This window comes from Pristiophorus japonicus, chromosome 13 (assembly GCF_044704955.1).
Source record: "Pristiophorus japonicus isolate sPriJap1 chromosome 13, sPriJap1.hap1, whole genome shotgun sequence".
Lineage (NCBI taxonomy): Eukaryota > Metazoa > Chordata > Chondrichthyes > Pristiophoridae > Pristiophorus > Pristiophorus japonicus.
The window spans coordinates 54,761,936-54,779,145 of NC_091989.1; the positions used below are offsets into that span (position 1 = coordinate 54,761,936).

Here is a 17,210-nt window from a genome sequence, read left to right on the forward strand (position 1 = left end):
ATTTAATTACTTGGTCTATCCCCTTCTCCCTTTTTAAACAAAGGTACAACATTAGCAGTCCTCCAACGCTACACCTGTAGCGAGAGAGGACTGGAAAATGGTGGTCAGAACCTCTGCTATTTCCTCTTTTGCTTCTTTTAACAGCCTGGGATACATTTAATCTGGGCCTGGGGATTTATCCAATTTCAAAGATGCTAAGCCCCTTAATACTTCCCCACTCACTATGTTTATCTTGTCTAATATTTCACACTCCTCCCTCATTGCAAAGTCTGCATCACCTCTCTCTTTTGTGAAAACAGATGCAAAGTATTCATTAAGAATCCTACCCACATCTTCTGCCTCTACAAAGAGATTTCCTTTGTGGTCTCTAATAGGCCCCACTCTCTCAAGTTATCCTCTTCCCCTTAACGTATTTATAAAACATCTTTGGGTTTTCCCTGATTTTACTTGCCAACATTCTCTCAAGCTCTCTCTTTACTTTCCCCGATACCTTTTTAATTGCACCCCTGCAGTTCTTATACTCCTTTAGAGTTTCTGCAGTACAGGTATTGAGTTCTCGGTACCTGTCATAAGCTTCCCTTTTTTTCTTTATCTTACCCTGTATGTCCCTTGACATCTAGGGGGCTCGAGATTTGTTCACCCCCAACTTTAAAAAAAAAAGGAACATACTTGCTCTGTACCCTCAGGATCTCCTCTTTGAATGCCTCCCATTGCTCTGACACTGATTTACCATCAAGTAGCCGTTTCCAGTCCACTTTGGCCAAATCCCATTTCAGCTCAGCAAAATTGGCTTTACGCCAATTGAGAACTTTTATTCCTAGTCTATCTTTGTCCTTTTCCAGAACTACCCTAAATATTACTGAATTATCATTAGCACCAAAATACTCTCCCACTGATACCCCTTCCATCTGCCCCTCTTCATTCCCCAAAACCAAGTCCAGAACTGCCCCCTCCCTTGTTGGGCTTGTTACATATTGGCTAAAGAAGTTCTCCTGAACGCATTTTAGGAATTCCGCACCCTCTATACCATTCACAGTACCTTTTTCCCAGTTAATATTAGGGTAGTTGAGATCCCCCACTATTACAACTCTATAGTTTTTGCACATGCAGCAATTTGCCCACATATTTGTTCTCCATCTCCCTCTGACTGTTTGGGGATCTATAGTACACTCCCAGTAGTGTGATCGCCCTTTTTGTTCTTTAATTCAACCTAAATGGCCTCGTTTGATGACCCCTCCAACATATCATCCCTTCTCGCAGCTGTAATTGTTTCTTTAATCAGTACTACGATGCCCCCTCCTTTTTTACCCATCTCTCTATCCCGACTGAAAACCCTGTAACCAGGAATGTTGAGCTGCCATACTTTCCCTTCTTTCAGCCATGTCTCAGTAATAGCTATAATACCGTACTCCCAAGTGTCAATCTGTGCTCTCAGCTCATCTGCCTTATTTCCTATACTCCTTGCATTGAAGTATACACCATTTAGTATTGCCAAATTCCGCTTTTGTCTAATTTCCAGCCCTTGTTTCTTCGATCTTCCAAATTCACTTTCTACTTCTACTTCTCTGCTGCCCAATTCTAGTTTTTTCTCTCTCCGGTTCCCATCCCCCTGCCAAGCTAGTTTAAACCCTCCCCAACAGCACTAGCAAAACCTCCCGCGAGGATACTGATCCCGGCTCTGTTGAGGTGCAACCCGAAAGCTTGTACAGGGTCCCATCTCCCCCAGAAATGGACCCAATACCTCAAGAGTCTAAAGCCTGCAGAATCTCTCCAGCCACGCATTCATCTGCTCTATCCTCATATTTCTGTACTCACGAGCACGTGGCACCGGCAGTAATCCGGGGATTACTACCTTTGCGGTCCTGCTTTTTAAATCTCTCTCCTAGCTCCCTAAACTCTGCCTGCAGGACCTCATCCCTCTTTCTACCTATGTCATTGATACCAAAATGGATCACGACCTCTGGCTGTTCACCCTCTCCCAAGATGTAGAATGCCCTGCAGCCGCTCAGCGACATCCTTGACCCTGGCACCAGAGGGGCAACATACCATCCTGGAGTCACGTCTGCAGCCACTGAAACGCCAGTCTGCTCCCAACTATTGAATCCCTCCCCTCCTGTGCAGCTGAGCCACCTGTGGTGCCGTGGACTTGGCTCTGGCTGCACTCCCCAGAGGCACCATCACCCTCACCAGCACTCAGAACAGAATACTGGTTGGAGAGCGAGATGGACTCGGGGGACTCCTGCACTACCTGCCGAGTACTCCTTCTCTGTCTGGTGGTCACGCACTTCCTCGCCGCCTGCATATTCTTAAGCTGCAGGGTGACCACCTCCTGAAACGTGCTATCCATGAAATTCTCAGTCTTGCGGATGCACTGCAGTGACTCCAGCCACCGCTCAAGCTCTTTACCTATAACACATAAATCCTGTCAACACAAATTTTCTTTCTGAACAGAACAGCATTTATCATCAACACAATGGGTTAGTGGAAAAAAAAACCTTAACATTTTTTGAAATGACTACAAAAAGAGTTAGTTGACACTGATATTTACTTTTCCTACCTCGTTTATGAGGATACATTTGCAAAGAATGGACCACAGTGTCCAAAGCCCCTCGTCCCATCAGTTCCAGTGCGCATGAACAATCAGCAATGGAGCACAGTACTCGGAGGCCACACTGTTGGATAGCTGGATTCCTAATAAACTGGAAAAAGTGCAACAACATTTTTTGGCTTTAACAAATTTACCAATGAAAGAGTTGCAGTAAGTAGATTAGTATTCAATCATAAAATATTCGCTTAGAAGCAAAGGATTTTATCTGTCACAAAATAATTTTACATGCACTTTCTACTCTAATACCACATTGGTCTAAAAAGCAAGAGTTTTTTGTTCCAGTGGAAATATATAGCATACTTACTGTGTGCCTTCACTGCAACAACACAAGCAAAACTTTCAGCCCAGTTTTTTTTCCACATCTCGCACCTGTCTCCTACTCTGTGTTGGCTCTGGTAATTTCTTTGGCACTCCTTCCACCCCCTTTCTACAGATATGACTAGTCATGTTTCACTTCTGATCACCAATACTATGAGACACTATCGGCCGAAAATTCGGTACCGCCACGTTTGGGGGTACTAACAGCCGCGAGGCAGGAGATCCTGTGCCAGGTGTAGAAGTCCTGCCCCACGAGCTACATTGGGCTTCCCACCCCGAGTGGAGCGCTCCACTTCCTCGCAGGTCGGGACCGGGGTGCAAAGCGATGCGAAGTTTCCAGCTCTATGCGATGGGATGTGTAGCGCTGACGGGACGACAGAGCCCTTCCCCATCCATTAAAGGGGAAGACCAAGATGCCGAGGATGTAACGAGTAGAGTAGACAAGGGAGAACCAGTGGATGTGGTTTAATCTGGACTTTCAAAAAGCTTTTGATAAGGTCCCACACAAGAGATTGGTGTGCAAAATTAAAGCACATGGTATTGGGGGTAATGTACTGACGTGGATAGAGAACTGGTTGGCAGACAGGAAGCAGAGAGTCGGGATAAATGGGTCCTTTTCAGAATGGCAGGCAGTGACTAGTGGGGTGCCGCAGGGTTCAGTGCTGGGACCCCAGCTCTTTACAATATACATTAATGATTTGGATGAAGGAATTGAGTATAATTGACATAGGAGGAGAGACTGGATCGACTGGGCCTGAATTCACTGGAGTTTAAAAGGATGAGAGGGGATAGAAACAAAGAAAATAGGTGCAGGAGTAGGCCATTCGGTCCTTTGGGCCTGCACCACCATTCAATAAGATCATGGCTGATCATTCCCTCAGTACCCCTTTCCTGCTTTCTCTTCATACCCCTTGATCCCCTTAGCCACAAGGGCCATATCTAAATCCCTCTTGAATATATCCAATGAACTGGCATCAACAACTCTCTGCGGCAGAGAATTCCACAGGTTAACAACTCTCTGAGTGAAGAAGTTTCTCCTCATCTCAGTCCTAAATGGCCTACTCCTTATCCTAAGACTGTGTCCCCTGGTTCTGGACTTCCCCAACATCGGGAACAATCTACCTGCATCTAACCTGTCCCGTCCCGTCAGAATCTTACATGTTTCTATGAGATCCCCTCTCATCCTTCTAAACTCCAATGTATAAAGGCACACATCCAGTCTCTCCTCATATGTCAGTCCAGCCATCCCGGGAATCAGTCTGGTGAACCTTCACTGCACTCCCTCAATAGCAAGAACGTCCTTCCTCAGATTAGGAGACCAAAACTGAACACAATATTCCAGGTGAGGCCCCAAGGCCCTGTACAACTGCAGTAAGATCTCCCTGCTCCTATACTCAAAGCCCCTAGCAATGAAGGCCAACATACCATTTGCCTTCTTCACCGCCTGCTGTACCTGTATGCCAACTTTCAATGACTGATGAACCATGACACCCAGGTCTCGTTGCCTTTTCCTAATCTGCCAACATTCAGATAATATTCTGTCTTCGCGTTTTTATCCCCAAAGTGGATAATCTCACATTTATCCACATTATACTGCATTTGTCCACTCACCTAACCTGTCTAAGTCACCCTGCAGCCTCTTAGCGTCCTCCTCAGAGCTCACACTGCCACCCAGTTTAGTGTCATCTGCAAACTTGGAGATATTACACTCAATTCCTTCATCCAAATCATTGATGTATATTCTAAAGAGCTGGGGTCCCAGCATTGAGCCCTGCAGCACTCCACTAGTCACTGCCTGCCATTCTGAAAAGGACCCGTTTATCCCGACTCTCTGCTTCCTATCTGCCAACCAGTTCTCTATCCATGTCAGTATATTACCCCCAATACCATGTGCTTTGATTTTGCACAACAATCTCGTATGGGACCTTGTCAAAAGCCTTTTGAAAGTCCAAATACATCACATCCACTGGTTCTCTCTTGTCCACTCTACTAGTTACATCCTCAAAAAATTCCAGAAGATTTGTAAAGCATGATTTCCCCTTCATAAATCCATGCTGACTTGGACTGATCCTGTCACTGCTTTTCAAATGTGCTGCTATTTCACCGTTAATAATTGATTCCAGCATTTTCCACACCACTGATGTCAGGTTAACCGATCTATAATTACCCGCTTTCTCTCTCCCTCCCTTTTTAAAAAGTGGTGTTACATTAGCTACCCTCCAGTCCATAGGAACAGATCCCAAGCTGATAGACTGTTGGAAAATTATCAATGCATCCACTATTTCTGGGGCCACTTCCTTACTCTGGGATGCAGACTATCAGGCCCCGGGGATTTATCGGCCTTCAACCCCATCAATTTCCCTAACATAATTTCCTGCCTAATAAGGATATCCTTCAGTTCCTCCTCCTCATTAGACACTCGGTCCTCTAGTACTTCCAGAAGGGTATTTGTGTCTTCCTTCGTGAAGACAGAACCAAAGTATTTATTCAATTGGTTTGCCATTTCTTTGTTCCCCATTATAAATTCACCTGAATCCGACTGCAAGGGACCTACGTTTGTCTTCACTAATCTTTTCTCTTCACATATCTATAGAAGCTTTTACAGTCAGTTTTTATGTTCCCGGCAAGCTTCTTCTCATACTCTATTTTTCCCTCTCCTAATTAAACCCTTCGTCCTCCTCTGCTGAATTCTAAATTTCTCCCAATCCTCAGGTTTGCTGCTTTTTCTGGCCAATTTATATGCCTCTTCCTTGGATTTAACACTATCCTTAATTTCCCTTGTTAGCCACGGTTGGGCCACCTTCCCGTTTTATTTTTATTCCAGACAGGGATGTACAATTGCTGAAGTTCATCCATGTGATCTTCAAATGTTTGCCATTGCCTATCCACCGTCAACCCTTTAAGTATCATTTGCCAGTCTATTCTAGCCAATTCACGCCTCAAACCATCGAAGTTATTTTTCCTTAAGTTCAGGACCCTAGTTTCTGAATTAACTGTCTCACTCTCTATCCTAATAAAGAATTCTACCATGTTGTGGTCACTCTTCCCCAAGGGGTCTCACACAACAAGAATGCTAATTAGTCCTTTCTCATTACACATCACCAAGTCTAGGATGACCAGTTCCCCGGTTGGTTCCTCGACATATTGGTCTAGAAAACCATCCCTAATACATTCCAGGAAATTCTCCTCCACCACATTGCTACCAGTTTGGTTAGCCCAATCAATATGTAGATTAAAGTCACCCATGATAACTGCTGTACCTTTATTGCATGCATCCCTAATTTCTTGTTTGATGCTGTCCCCAACCTTACTACTACTGTTTAAACATATAAGATTCTGACTGGACTGGACAGGTTAGATGCAGGAAGAATGTTCCCGATGTTGGGGAAGTCCAGAACCAGAGGACACAATCTATGGATAAGGGTTAAGCCATTTCGGACTGAGATGAGGAGAAACTTCTTCACTCAGAGTTGTTAACCTGTGGAATTCCCTACCGCAGTGAGTCGTTGATGCCAGTTCATTGGATATATTCAAGAGGGAGTTAGATATGGCCCTTACAGCTAAAGGGATCAAGGGGTTGGAGAGAAAGCAGGAAAGGGGTACTGAGCTGAATAATCAGCCATGATCTTATTGAATGGTGGTGCAGGCTTGAAGGGCCGAATGGCCTACTCCTGCACCTATTTTCTATGTTTCTATGACTCTGCGGGAGGGAGTCGGGGCCATTGCTGGACCACCAGGGAGTAAGATGTCATTGCAGCAGCCCGGCACACAAGCATAGTGCCGGGCTGCAAGATCACAGCACGAGACCCGTGATCTGCAATCAAGGAGGCCATTTTTATTAATTTTTCACTGCTGCACCTTTCCTTTAATTTTCACACCACGAGTGCCTTGCTACCGAATTTTCGATCCGGGGCGAAAGCGGGTCACTGCGCAGAGTGATAACGTTGTCATTGTCGGCGCAGTGGTCCGGGGCGCTACCGGTTAGTGCCACCACTAAACTCCCATGGAATTTCGCAGGAATCAGTAGGAGCACTGCGCCCAGGCAAAAAGTCATTTGGCGCAAACAACCCAAATTTTGCCCCCTATGTTCTACAGAAGCAGTTTTGCCCAAAATGTGACAAATATTTTTCCAGCTTCATCAAGGCCACATAATGTTTAGGACAAACAGTTGGTGCGTAATCTAGTGCATTAATTCACTTTTTAAAAATAAGTTTTCAACACCCTGAATATATGTTATCCTTTATTTTAAATAAGAAACTATTAATGTAGTTCACTGTTAGCCATATCTGGTTAAATACTGTTTCAGGTTCAGTTCAAGCACCATGTTCTGTTACAGTCTAACATCATGTAACCCAGAGATTAATACTGTTAGAAATGGATTTAAACAAGATGAACGGAACACATTTCTGCATTATTCCTGCCTTGCCCCACAGACAACAATTTATATTTATATAACCCAATTAACATCGTAAAACATCCCAAGGAACTTCACAGGAGCATTACAACTCAATCAATTTCTATACTCTAAATGATACAATGGAAGGCTCAAATTAGTGCTGTCAATATGCAGACTTTCAATTAGATATTTTACCAACACAAAATATGTAAAATCAAAAATGCTGTATCCAATGGAAATAATTGTTAATTTTGATAACTAAATAGTCAAGGGTCTCCCGTGTCAGCTGCCAACAACATTTAATGCTCTGAAACTGATCAAGCATATGGATCACTATACAATACCACATCAATATTCTAAGAACAAGTCAAATGCTATAGCTAGGAAGTAAGTGATAATCTAATTGTCATATTCCAGTACTACTTTAATGGCAACTCTATATACACAATATATCTGTCGGACCTCAAATACTATGGAAGGGATGGAATACCTCTTTTGTCAAACTGTACAATTCAAACTAAATGAATTAATCCACAATTAGAAAAAGAAAAAAGCAAACATTGTCAGAATCTGGAATAAAGGACAGTAAATACAAGACAGGTTAGTCAGCAGCTGAAATAGATAGATCGGCTAATATTTCAGATGACTACCATCATAATTAATCATTAGTTTGGATAACAATAGTATAAACCTCCTGAAACCTGAACATTTTGGGGCAAATGTTTCACAGCAATTATTTACATATATAATGTTATGATCTTGAATGTGTTTCTTTTAACTTTGTCTGTGGTCTTTGGTTTATAATGTATTGCCTCTTTTGTTTCCCCATCTTAAATTTTCAAAGCTCAGAGCTTCTGGACAGTGTGCGCTTTGTTCTGAGGCCTGCTGTATAAGTACTTATTCAATGTTCAAGGCTGCAGGGGTACAGAGTTTATGGGCTGAAGACAATAGCTATGATCATGTCAATGTTTAGCAAGAGGAAATTGCAGCTTAGCAAAGACTGAATATCAGACAAAGAGTCTGCTAATACAGCTAGAGAGAGAGGTGGTGGAGAGGTAGAGCTGGGTGGCGTCAGCGTATGATCTGTGATGATGTCGCCAAGGGACAAGATGTAGATGCTGAAGAGGAGGGGAGCCAAGCATAGATCCTTGAAGGACTCCAGGGATATCAGTGTTGGGAAGAGAAGCCATTGATGGAGGTGCTCTGGTTATGATCAGATAAGTAAGAGTGAAACCAAACAAGGGCAGTTCCATCGAGCTGGACAATGGAGGAGGATGGCATGTTTGTCTGCAGGACAGAGGTAGAGGGCTAATGCACCACAGAGAATGTTTTCATGACTTGTTAGGGCCATTGCGATGCTTTGACAGGGACAGAAACCCGATTTGGGAGATGATAACACATGACTTGAGAGGAAAGGAAGGTTGGAGGTAGGGGACGCCGAAAATCCCCTGTTGTGCACCTCCAGTTAGTGCCTGGGCGCTACTGGTTCCTGCAAAATTGCGCAGGCGTTAGCGGAGGTGGGAATGCATTAGTGGTGCATTCTGCTGGATGCATCTCAGGCCGCAGCGTCGCCGATGATGACGTCATTGCCATGCGCGGTGACCACTTTTCGCCCCGCGTTGAAAATTGGCCAGCGACACTCATGGGTCACAAACCGGGGCACATACCGCGCTCCCCTTCCAGAGGGGCGGTAACTCGAATTTCGCTTTGGGGACGGAACTTCTGCGCCGGGCACAGATTGCCCGGCCTCGGAGAGGAAACCGCCCCAACCGAGGCAATAGCCAATTTCACCCCCAGGGTGTTAGCTTGCAATTACTGAGGGTTTCTCTTGTGTGTGTGTGTGTGTGTGTATGTGTGTGGGATTGTGAGGAGGAGAGTGACAATAGTGGTTATGAAAGGGAGGGTTACAGTATCTGAGGAGAGGGATTACAATGTCAGCAGATATGGGTCTAGGAAGGAAATTTGGGTCATCAGCAGTTTAATTGAAATGGGGTCAAGTGAGCAGGAGGTGAGTCTTCTGAATTCTAAAAGGACACAAGGGGCTTTAGTAGAAAAACTAACAAGATCAAAACCCTCCAAACACAGTGGGGGTACTGTTAAAGGTGTGTATCACTTGGAGAGATACGCCACCAAATTGCTTTGTTTGGTCTCTTAGAAAAAACCTTCAATTAATCACATGACTTGGGATTCATATCCCAATATGGGGCTTTCATTATAAATTGGCCCCTTTTAAGCAAGCTTTAATACTAGATACATAGGGGGAGACTTCCACCTTCATTTTCGGCGGTTTTCTCAGCGGCACAGCTGTTTTTGGGAGAGAAATCGCCCAGCGAAAATTTCACCCTTACTTATTGAACGGTACCGCTCACATCTCAAAACGCTCACCAGGAGCAAACCGCCAATGTGCACCGCCGAGAAAATCGCCAGGGCGTAAGTTTGGCCTCAACAGAAGCCCATCCAGATCGCCGAGGGAGCCGCCCTGTAAAAGCAGCTTAAACAGGGCGGTAGGTGAGTACTCTACAAAGAAAGGTAAGTTAAAGGTTCTTTTTTTTAAAATTGTAAAACAGCAATTAACTGTAAAATTATCTTGGGAATGTTTTTTAACTTTTTTTTTGTGACATTTTTTTTTTAAGTTCCCCCCCCCTCCCTAGGCCCAACCGCAGCCTTGGAGTAAATTTTTTTAAACATTTTAAGAACTGCGCGTTTCATCTAGTTTCGCCTTTAACCGCCGAGAATACTGGTGCAGATTCATTTTTTCGCCGGGCGATTATTTTTATCTTAATTATGGAAATTCTCGCCAGCATTAGTTGCAAAAAGTTAGCGGTTTTTCTGAGCGGGCAATCGGATGTTGCAGGGCTCTTAGGAAAGTCTAGCCCATAGATGCTTTCCATGGAAAATTAAGAACCTTGAAACATGTCAACCTGCAGAAAGTACTATTGGAAATACCTTTAACGAACCAGTTAAAAAAAAATGAAAAATCACCATGTATTAATTAAAATCAGACACTGTAGGAATGTTATACATTAGTAATGAGTAGAGATAAAGGCTTGGTTTAAAAACCAGGGTGATGGCTGGGCGAGATTCAATTATCCAAGAACATTCTTAACATGGATCAACAGAAGGCAAGTTGGATGATTAGAATGATGTTTCCTTATTCCTACTTTGTGGGATGACCATACTGATTGGACTATATGGCCCCAAGTTTCCACGCGCGGCGAAAAAGGCGCACCTCAGAGCTGGGCGCCTGTTTTTCGCGCCGAAAATGGCGCCGGAAAAAAAGTGCGGTATTCTCGAGCTCCTTGGAGCTCGATGTCTGCTTGGCGCAGCGCACAGGGGGCGGAGCCTACCACTCGCGCCGATTTTCTAAGTAGGAGGGGGCGGGTACAATTGAAATGAGGCTTCTTGGTGCCGGCAACCCTGCGCGTGCGCGTTGGAGCGTTCGCGCATGCGCGTTGGAGCGTTCGCGTATGCGCAGTCTGAAGTAAACATTGGCACTCGGCCATTTTAAAAGTACTGCAGAAAAAGTGAAGATTTGTTTCTTGGACCCCTGCAAAGGCTTGTATTTTAATTTTCTTGATATTTCTGTGTGTGAGGGAGTGCTTTTAGCAGCACTGCTGAATAAATTACCTGCTGAAATCAGTGAGTTCAGCTTTTCACTGCTAAACTTGCAGAACCGGTGCCTGCAAATTAAGGACTGTGTGTTTGGAGAAATAAAAGTGCCAATTCAACTTTGCAATGGATCAACATCCACCAAGAACAAAGAATTTCTTGCATGAGGAAGCAAACCATTGCATAATAGGTGGTGTTGACAATGCAGCACCCATTCTGCAAATTTAAATATAAAGATGTCGATGTGGCTGCCTCTCCCTGTCCAAATGGCCTCAGTCAGTCCCCCTCACAGCTCGAAGGTTGCTGCTGTTCTTTCTTCGGCTCCCGACCAGCCAGACGCCTCTGCAATCCCATGGCCGAATGGCCTCAGTCAGTCCCCCTCACAACTCGAAGGCTGCTGCTGTTCTTTCTTCGGCTCCTGGCCAGCCACTGACGCCGCTGCAATCCCATGGCCGAATGGCCTCACGTCCGCTCTTGATTCTTCGGCTGCCTTCGAGCCACTGACACCGCCCCATAAGCGTGGCCGAACGGCCTAAAGAATTTTAAATCTGCAGCTGCGTGTGTCCTGTGTTCATTCTTCGGCTCCCAGCCAGCCACTGACGCCGCTGCAATCCCATGGCCGAATGGCCTCAAGTCCGTCCGGGTGCTGCATCTTCGCGGGGAATGAAGGCCTGCCTCAAGCACCGCAGCTCAGTTCGAAGGCTGTTTGCTGCCTGCCGCTGCCGTCGAGACGAGACACTGACGCCACACCGCTGCCTGTCTCCAACATGAAAGGCCTGCCTCAAGCACTGCAGCTCAGCTTGAAGGCTGCTTGCTGCCGCTGCCGTCGAGACACTGACGCCACACCGCTGCCTGAAAGGCCTGCCTGAAGCACTTTCACACAGGTAGGAACATGGTTTATTTAATCTTTTCTTTGCTTATAAATTTTTATTCAGGTTGGATTTATTTGTATAATATTTGTATAAGTATAACTAAGGATTGATTGTAGAATTTAATGACTTCCCTTCCCCCGCTCCCCCCCACCTCGTTCCCTATGCCTAATTTGTAACCTGCACCTGATTTTTTAAAGTGTAGACAAGGTTTTTTCAAGCGGACAAAAATCTTCACTTTCTCCATTCTAAGTTAGTTTGGAGTACGTTTTCACTCACGAAACTTTGAAATCAGGTGTCAGTGGCCGGACACGCCCCCTTTTGAAAAAAAAATTCTGTTCCAAAGTGAAACCGTTCTACCTGACTAGAACTGCAGGAAATTAAATGTGGAGAATTCCGATTTCTAAGATACTCCGTTCTACACCAGTTGCTCCTAAAAATCAGGAGCAAATCATGTGGAAACTTGGGGCCTATAATTCTAAAACGTAGCATCAGCTATTTTTTGTCCAATGCTACTTCATGGAGCTGCTATTAATTCACATAAAAAAAAATGAGGAAATACCAGTGGATTTGATAAACGAAGGCTCTGCAGGCTTGAAAGCAGACTTCTCAGAGACAACCTCATATTGATATAGAAGAAATGTCAATAGAATAAAGTAAATCCAAAACTGTACGTCAGATATGCCCAGGTGGCAGGGCAAAGCGGCATTTGTTGAGGATTATGAAGACCAAATTTAGAACCAATGTCAGGAAGTATCTTTTCACATGAAGGGTGATCAATAGCCAGGAAGGGTAATTCAAGAAAAAGCTGGATATTATAATGGAAAGATGGTACGATGACCGCTGATGAGCTTAAGGGTATTTTTCATCTGATCCAATGTGTTATTTTGTAACCATGAATACCAGCTCCAAAAATATATCTAGGACACAATTATACGAATCAATCACCCGAGGACAGAATCACAATTATAATGGGCTCAATTTTCCCCATTCATTTAAGCTGTTTTTTTGGCGCATTTATTTTTTTCAAAGTTTCCGCCTGCGATCTGCATCGGCGTAACGGACTTAGTTACGATTTTTCTAGGCCATTTTTTTTTTACTGTCATGGGGGGGGAGGGAGGGAAAGAGGGGGAAGAGGAGAAAGAGAGCGAGGTACCTACCGCACTGAAGACTGCAATGAGTGTGGGGGGGGGGCGAGGCGGAAGAGAGAGAGAAATCACAAGTCCTTTGGGTGTGGTCCATCCATACAAACCTTGGGGAGAGAGAGAACTGCAAACCTGTCCTGCTTGCCTATTTTCCTGCCGTTTTGAGCTTCTTTCAAAAGGTTAAATTTAAGTATAGGGGCAATACTGACAATGCCATACCTTGTGCGAGCCTTCTGCGTCATGGTGCTACGTAGGAGACAATTGATTCGACGCCATCGCATCAGGAACATCAGAGTCTATAGGGTGCTAGGTAGGAGGCCTTACCCACCTCAGGTTTATTGAGGCAGGCATTCGTACCTCCACTTGAGTGATGCAGACTATGTCAGAAGGCTGCGTTTCCACAAAGAAGTTGTAAGTGAGATCTGGTCAAAGCAGACCTGCAACCTAGAAGCATCAGGAGGACTGCTTTGTCAGTTGAAGTGAAGGTGATAGCTGCACTTTCATTCTATGCCTCCAGATCGTTTCAAGCTACAACTGAGGATGTGTGCACCATCTCTCCACATGCAACACGTCTCTATTCGCCAGGTCACGGCTGCACTGTATGCACGTAGGAATGAATTCATCAAGTTTCCCATGACCACCCAAGCAATCCATGACAGGGCTGTGGGCATCTCCATGACTGCTGGCTTCCCAAAGGTACAGGGCTGCATTGATTTTACCCGCATCGCCTTTCGAGCACCTTGAGGATTCTGAGATGTACAGAAAAGGCTTCCACTCCATTAATGTGCAGCTATTGTATGACGACATGCATTATATAATGTCAGTCAATGCAAGATACCCTGGCAGCGACAGCATTATATCTGCCATGTTTCAGCAGCAGCAGCAGCCAGAAGGGCAGAGCTGGCTACTAGGAGACAAAGGGTACGGCCTCGCCACCTGGCTCATAACGCCCCTACACGTAAGCCGGACGGAAGCTGACCGTCAATACAACATGTCGCACATTGCGATGCGCAGCATCATTAAGAGGACCATTGGCATATTGAAACAGCGTTTCTGATGCCTGGACCATTCCGGAGGCTACTTGCTGTACTGCCCTGAGACTGTCGGTCAGTTCACTGTTATGTGCTGCATGCCTTAGCCATCATGAGGCAGCAACACCTGGTAGTGGGAGACCCACCTGCGCTGAAAGTGGCTGATGATAATGATGTGGAAGATGCAGGTGGCGAGCAGGAGGTGGAAGATGAGGATGAGGAAACCATGCAAGTGCCTGACGCCAGAGCACAACGGCAGAGGAGGGCGGGCCACCATGCCTCTTTAATGATTGCTCGAGCCTTGCTCCAGCAGCTCATCCGTGAATGCTTTACTGATGCCTGAGAGCTCAGCGACAATTATTCCACATGGACATGTTTACTGTTTTTGCTGTTCCATAATGTTGTGTTGATGGAACATGATTCAGTTTTAATGTAAAATATATTTTATTCAAAAGTTTACAATGTACTTAACTTTAACAAAATTATTCTTGTATCAAACTTTACTTTAATATCACTCTTTAAGATCACTTATAAACTTGTAAATTTACATAACTTACAAAAAATGTTTAATTTGAGAACAGTTACAACAGTAACAATAATGATAACAGCAGCAGCAAAGAAAGGCTGCACCCATCTCTCCTCCTCCTTTTTCAAAGACCGCCCGCTGCGCTTGGTCTTGGACATTCCACCACCCCTGCCCGCAGGCGGTGGGGGCACAGAGTTTCTGGGCTTGGTACCAAGCTTATTCTTTCTAACCTCTCGGGTACTGCGCACCACTTGAGGGGTGGGGGTCGGCGTTAGGCGGCAAGTTGGAAGGCCCATGCGGCAAGATGGAGGGCCCGGCTTGGGGCTCTTCAGAGGCTGATGAGGGGATTGGGAGTGACAGTTGATTCAGTCAATGAGCACAGTGTCTCAGCGTGTTCTCTTATTGCAGCAGCTAACTCCAACATGCTGTCCCTCATGCGCCCTGACAGTCTCTCAATGACCTGCAACATTCCCTCCCTCATGGTCAGTAACATGATTTGCACTACCTCTTACATTCCCCCCCCGCCCCCTCATGGCCACTATTCCCTCACTGATGGTCCCGGGCATCATTCCCATTTCTCGTGTCATTGCTGATATTTCTCCCGACAATCCTGCTAGCTCATCACTCACCCTACTGATGGCGTCCAGGAGTGATCAGGTAAGGTCAATGCTCTCCGCACTCAATGACATCATCTGAACCACATCTGTTAGATCCTGCACCTCAGGAGAGCGCGGTCAAGCTCTCGTTCCCCTCTTCCCCATGGGTGTGGCTCGCATTCAAACACTGGGACCTGCAGCCTGGGATGGTGGGGCCGTGTGTGTGCCTCGCTGCACCACACCACTGCGATCGGCAACCTCGGAAGGTGGGGCCCTGAGTGTGCCTCGCTGCACCACACCACTGGAATCATGGAATGTCCCACCCCATCAACACTCAAACCACTAGTCACGGAAGGGGCCATCACCTCCATGTGCAGCACCTCTTCCAAAGTCAGTACAACAGTGGGGGCTTCATCCAGCTCTATCCTCTCCCTCTCCCTCCCTCCCTCCCACCCATGGATGGATTGGAAGATGTTCTCTTCAGGCTCGTCCGCGTCTGAATTTTCTGCATTTTCAGGGTTGGCCTCAAGTTCTGCAAAAGTCAAATGGTTAGCAGCAGAGGAGGGGGCAGGATGGGTGGCATGAGTCGGCTCACACATCGCAGGCCAGGCAGCAGGCTGATTTGAAGGACCACAATGAATTTGCAGGACTTACCCTCTCCCTCGAGTGTGGGCCCAGCTTGTGCAGTACTGATTGCTTTTTTCCCCACAGGTAGGACCCATCAAAGCAGCAACCCTCTCTTCCAAGGGTGTCAGTGGGTGCAGATTTGCCAGGCCTCCTCCTGTTATTATGTGCCACCTTTCTCTGCAAAGGTGAAAATACAACTTTTTAGAGAGGGTGTCTTTCTGCTGGGTGGGACATATACAGATGGTCATATTTACAGTTGCAATTGTATTGAATAAATGAAAATATTACTTACACTAACTATTTGACCAAGGTCCTGCCACTTCTTTTTACACTGACCTCCAGATCTCGTGGTGGTCACCATTGCACAGTAATCTTCTGCAACTTGGTTCCAGCGTTTCTTCATTTCTTTGGGTGGAACTTTTATGTGACCTCTGCTGGTGTCCAGCTCCTGCCATCTGTTCTCAATCACAGTAACTAGTGCCTCCACTTCTTCCTAGAAGAAATTCCTGGTCCTTGCCTCTTGAATTGCTCCAGCTGCAATTTTTCCAATGCTCTCACAGCACTCTTTCTCACACACACATCTGGCTCTTTAAAAATGGCTGATTGCCAAATCTGAGCTGTATTGAGCATTCGCGTCCATTGGAATGACGTCAAAAATGTACCTTTTTCTTAACTGCATGCGCTGACGGTGCGGCTTCATTTTTTGGCTCAGACAGCAGGCTCCCCCCCCGCAGCAACTGGACATGCTGCGCGGCGCCAAATTCGAATTATACATCGGGGAAACTTTGGCAAATTATTTCTGCCGCATTCCTGGCCTAGAAAAACGTGCGTAACTCTGGCAATACGCCACAAGACGGGCTTGGGGAAAATTAAGCCCAATATTTTAACACAAAATAAAACTCTAAATTTTTCTAAATTATATACAAACTCGTGATGTCATATTGCAATAAATCAGACACCAAAATAAAGGGCTCAATTTTCCCCAAAGCTGTTTTTTGGCGTACTTGGGAGTTACGCCATTTTTTTGGGGCCCAAGTACGCCAAAAAAAAAATCACTAAGTTTCCCCATTTGAATTTTTCATTTTAGCGCCACCTAGTCTGTCGTTTAGTTTTGGGTGTGGAGCCCAAGATCTGCTCACAGCAACCTGCACGAGCACAATAATAATTTAAGGGAGGTAAATTGCTGTAAAGTGTAATGACAAAAGTGCATCGCCTCCTCCCCTCCCAATGCCGGTCCCCGCTCCTAGCCCTGGCCAAATGGCCTCCCCCTCCCGGTCCCCGTCCTCTCCCTGGCCGAATGGCCTCCCGGTCCCCGCACCTATTCCTAGCCGAATGGCCTCCCGGTCTCGGTCCCCGCACGTATCCCTGGCAAAATCGCCTTGCCCCTCCCAGTCCCCGCACTTATCCCAGGCTGAATGGCCTCCCGATCCCAGTCACCGCACCTATCCCAGGCCGAACAGCCTCCTCCGTCTCGGTTCCCACTCC

At 45.8% G+C, this 17,210-nt stretch overlaps 1 protein-coding gene across 5 annotated transcripts in view; it reads right to left on the reverse strand.

Annotated features, from left to right (window-relative positions):
• Positions 1–17,210, reverse strand: part of lrrk2 (leucine-rich repeat kinase 2) — a 234,783-nt gene that overhangs the window by 134,449 nt on the left and 83,124 nt on the right. For all 5 annotated transcript variants that reach the window (XM_070897488.1, XM_070897489.1, XM_070897487.1 and 2 more), the window contains one exon: positions 2,558–2,699. In XM_070897488.1, coding sequence (XP_070753589.1) covers positions 2,558–2,699 — 142 coding nt within the window. The remainder of the gene's footprint in view (positions 1–2,557; positions 2,700–17,210) is intronic.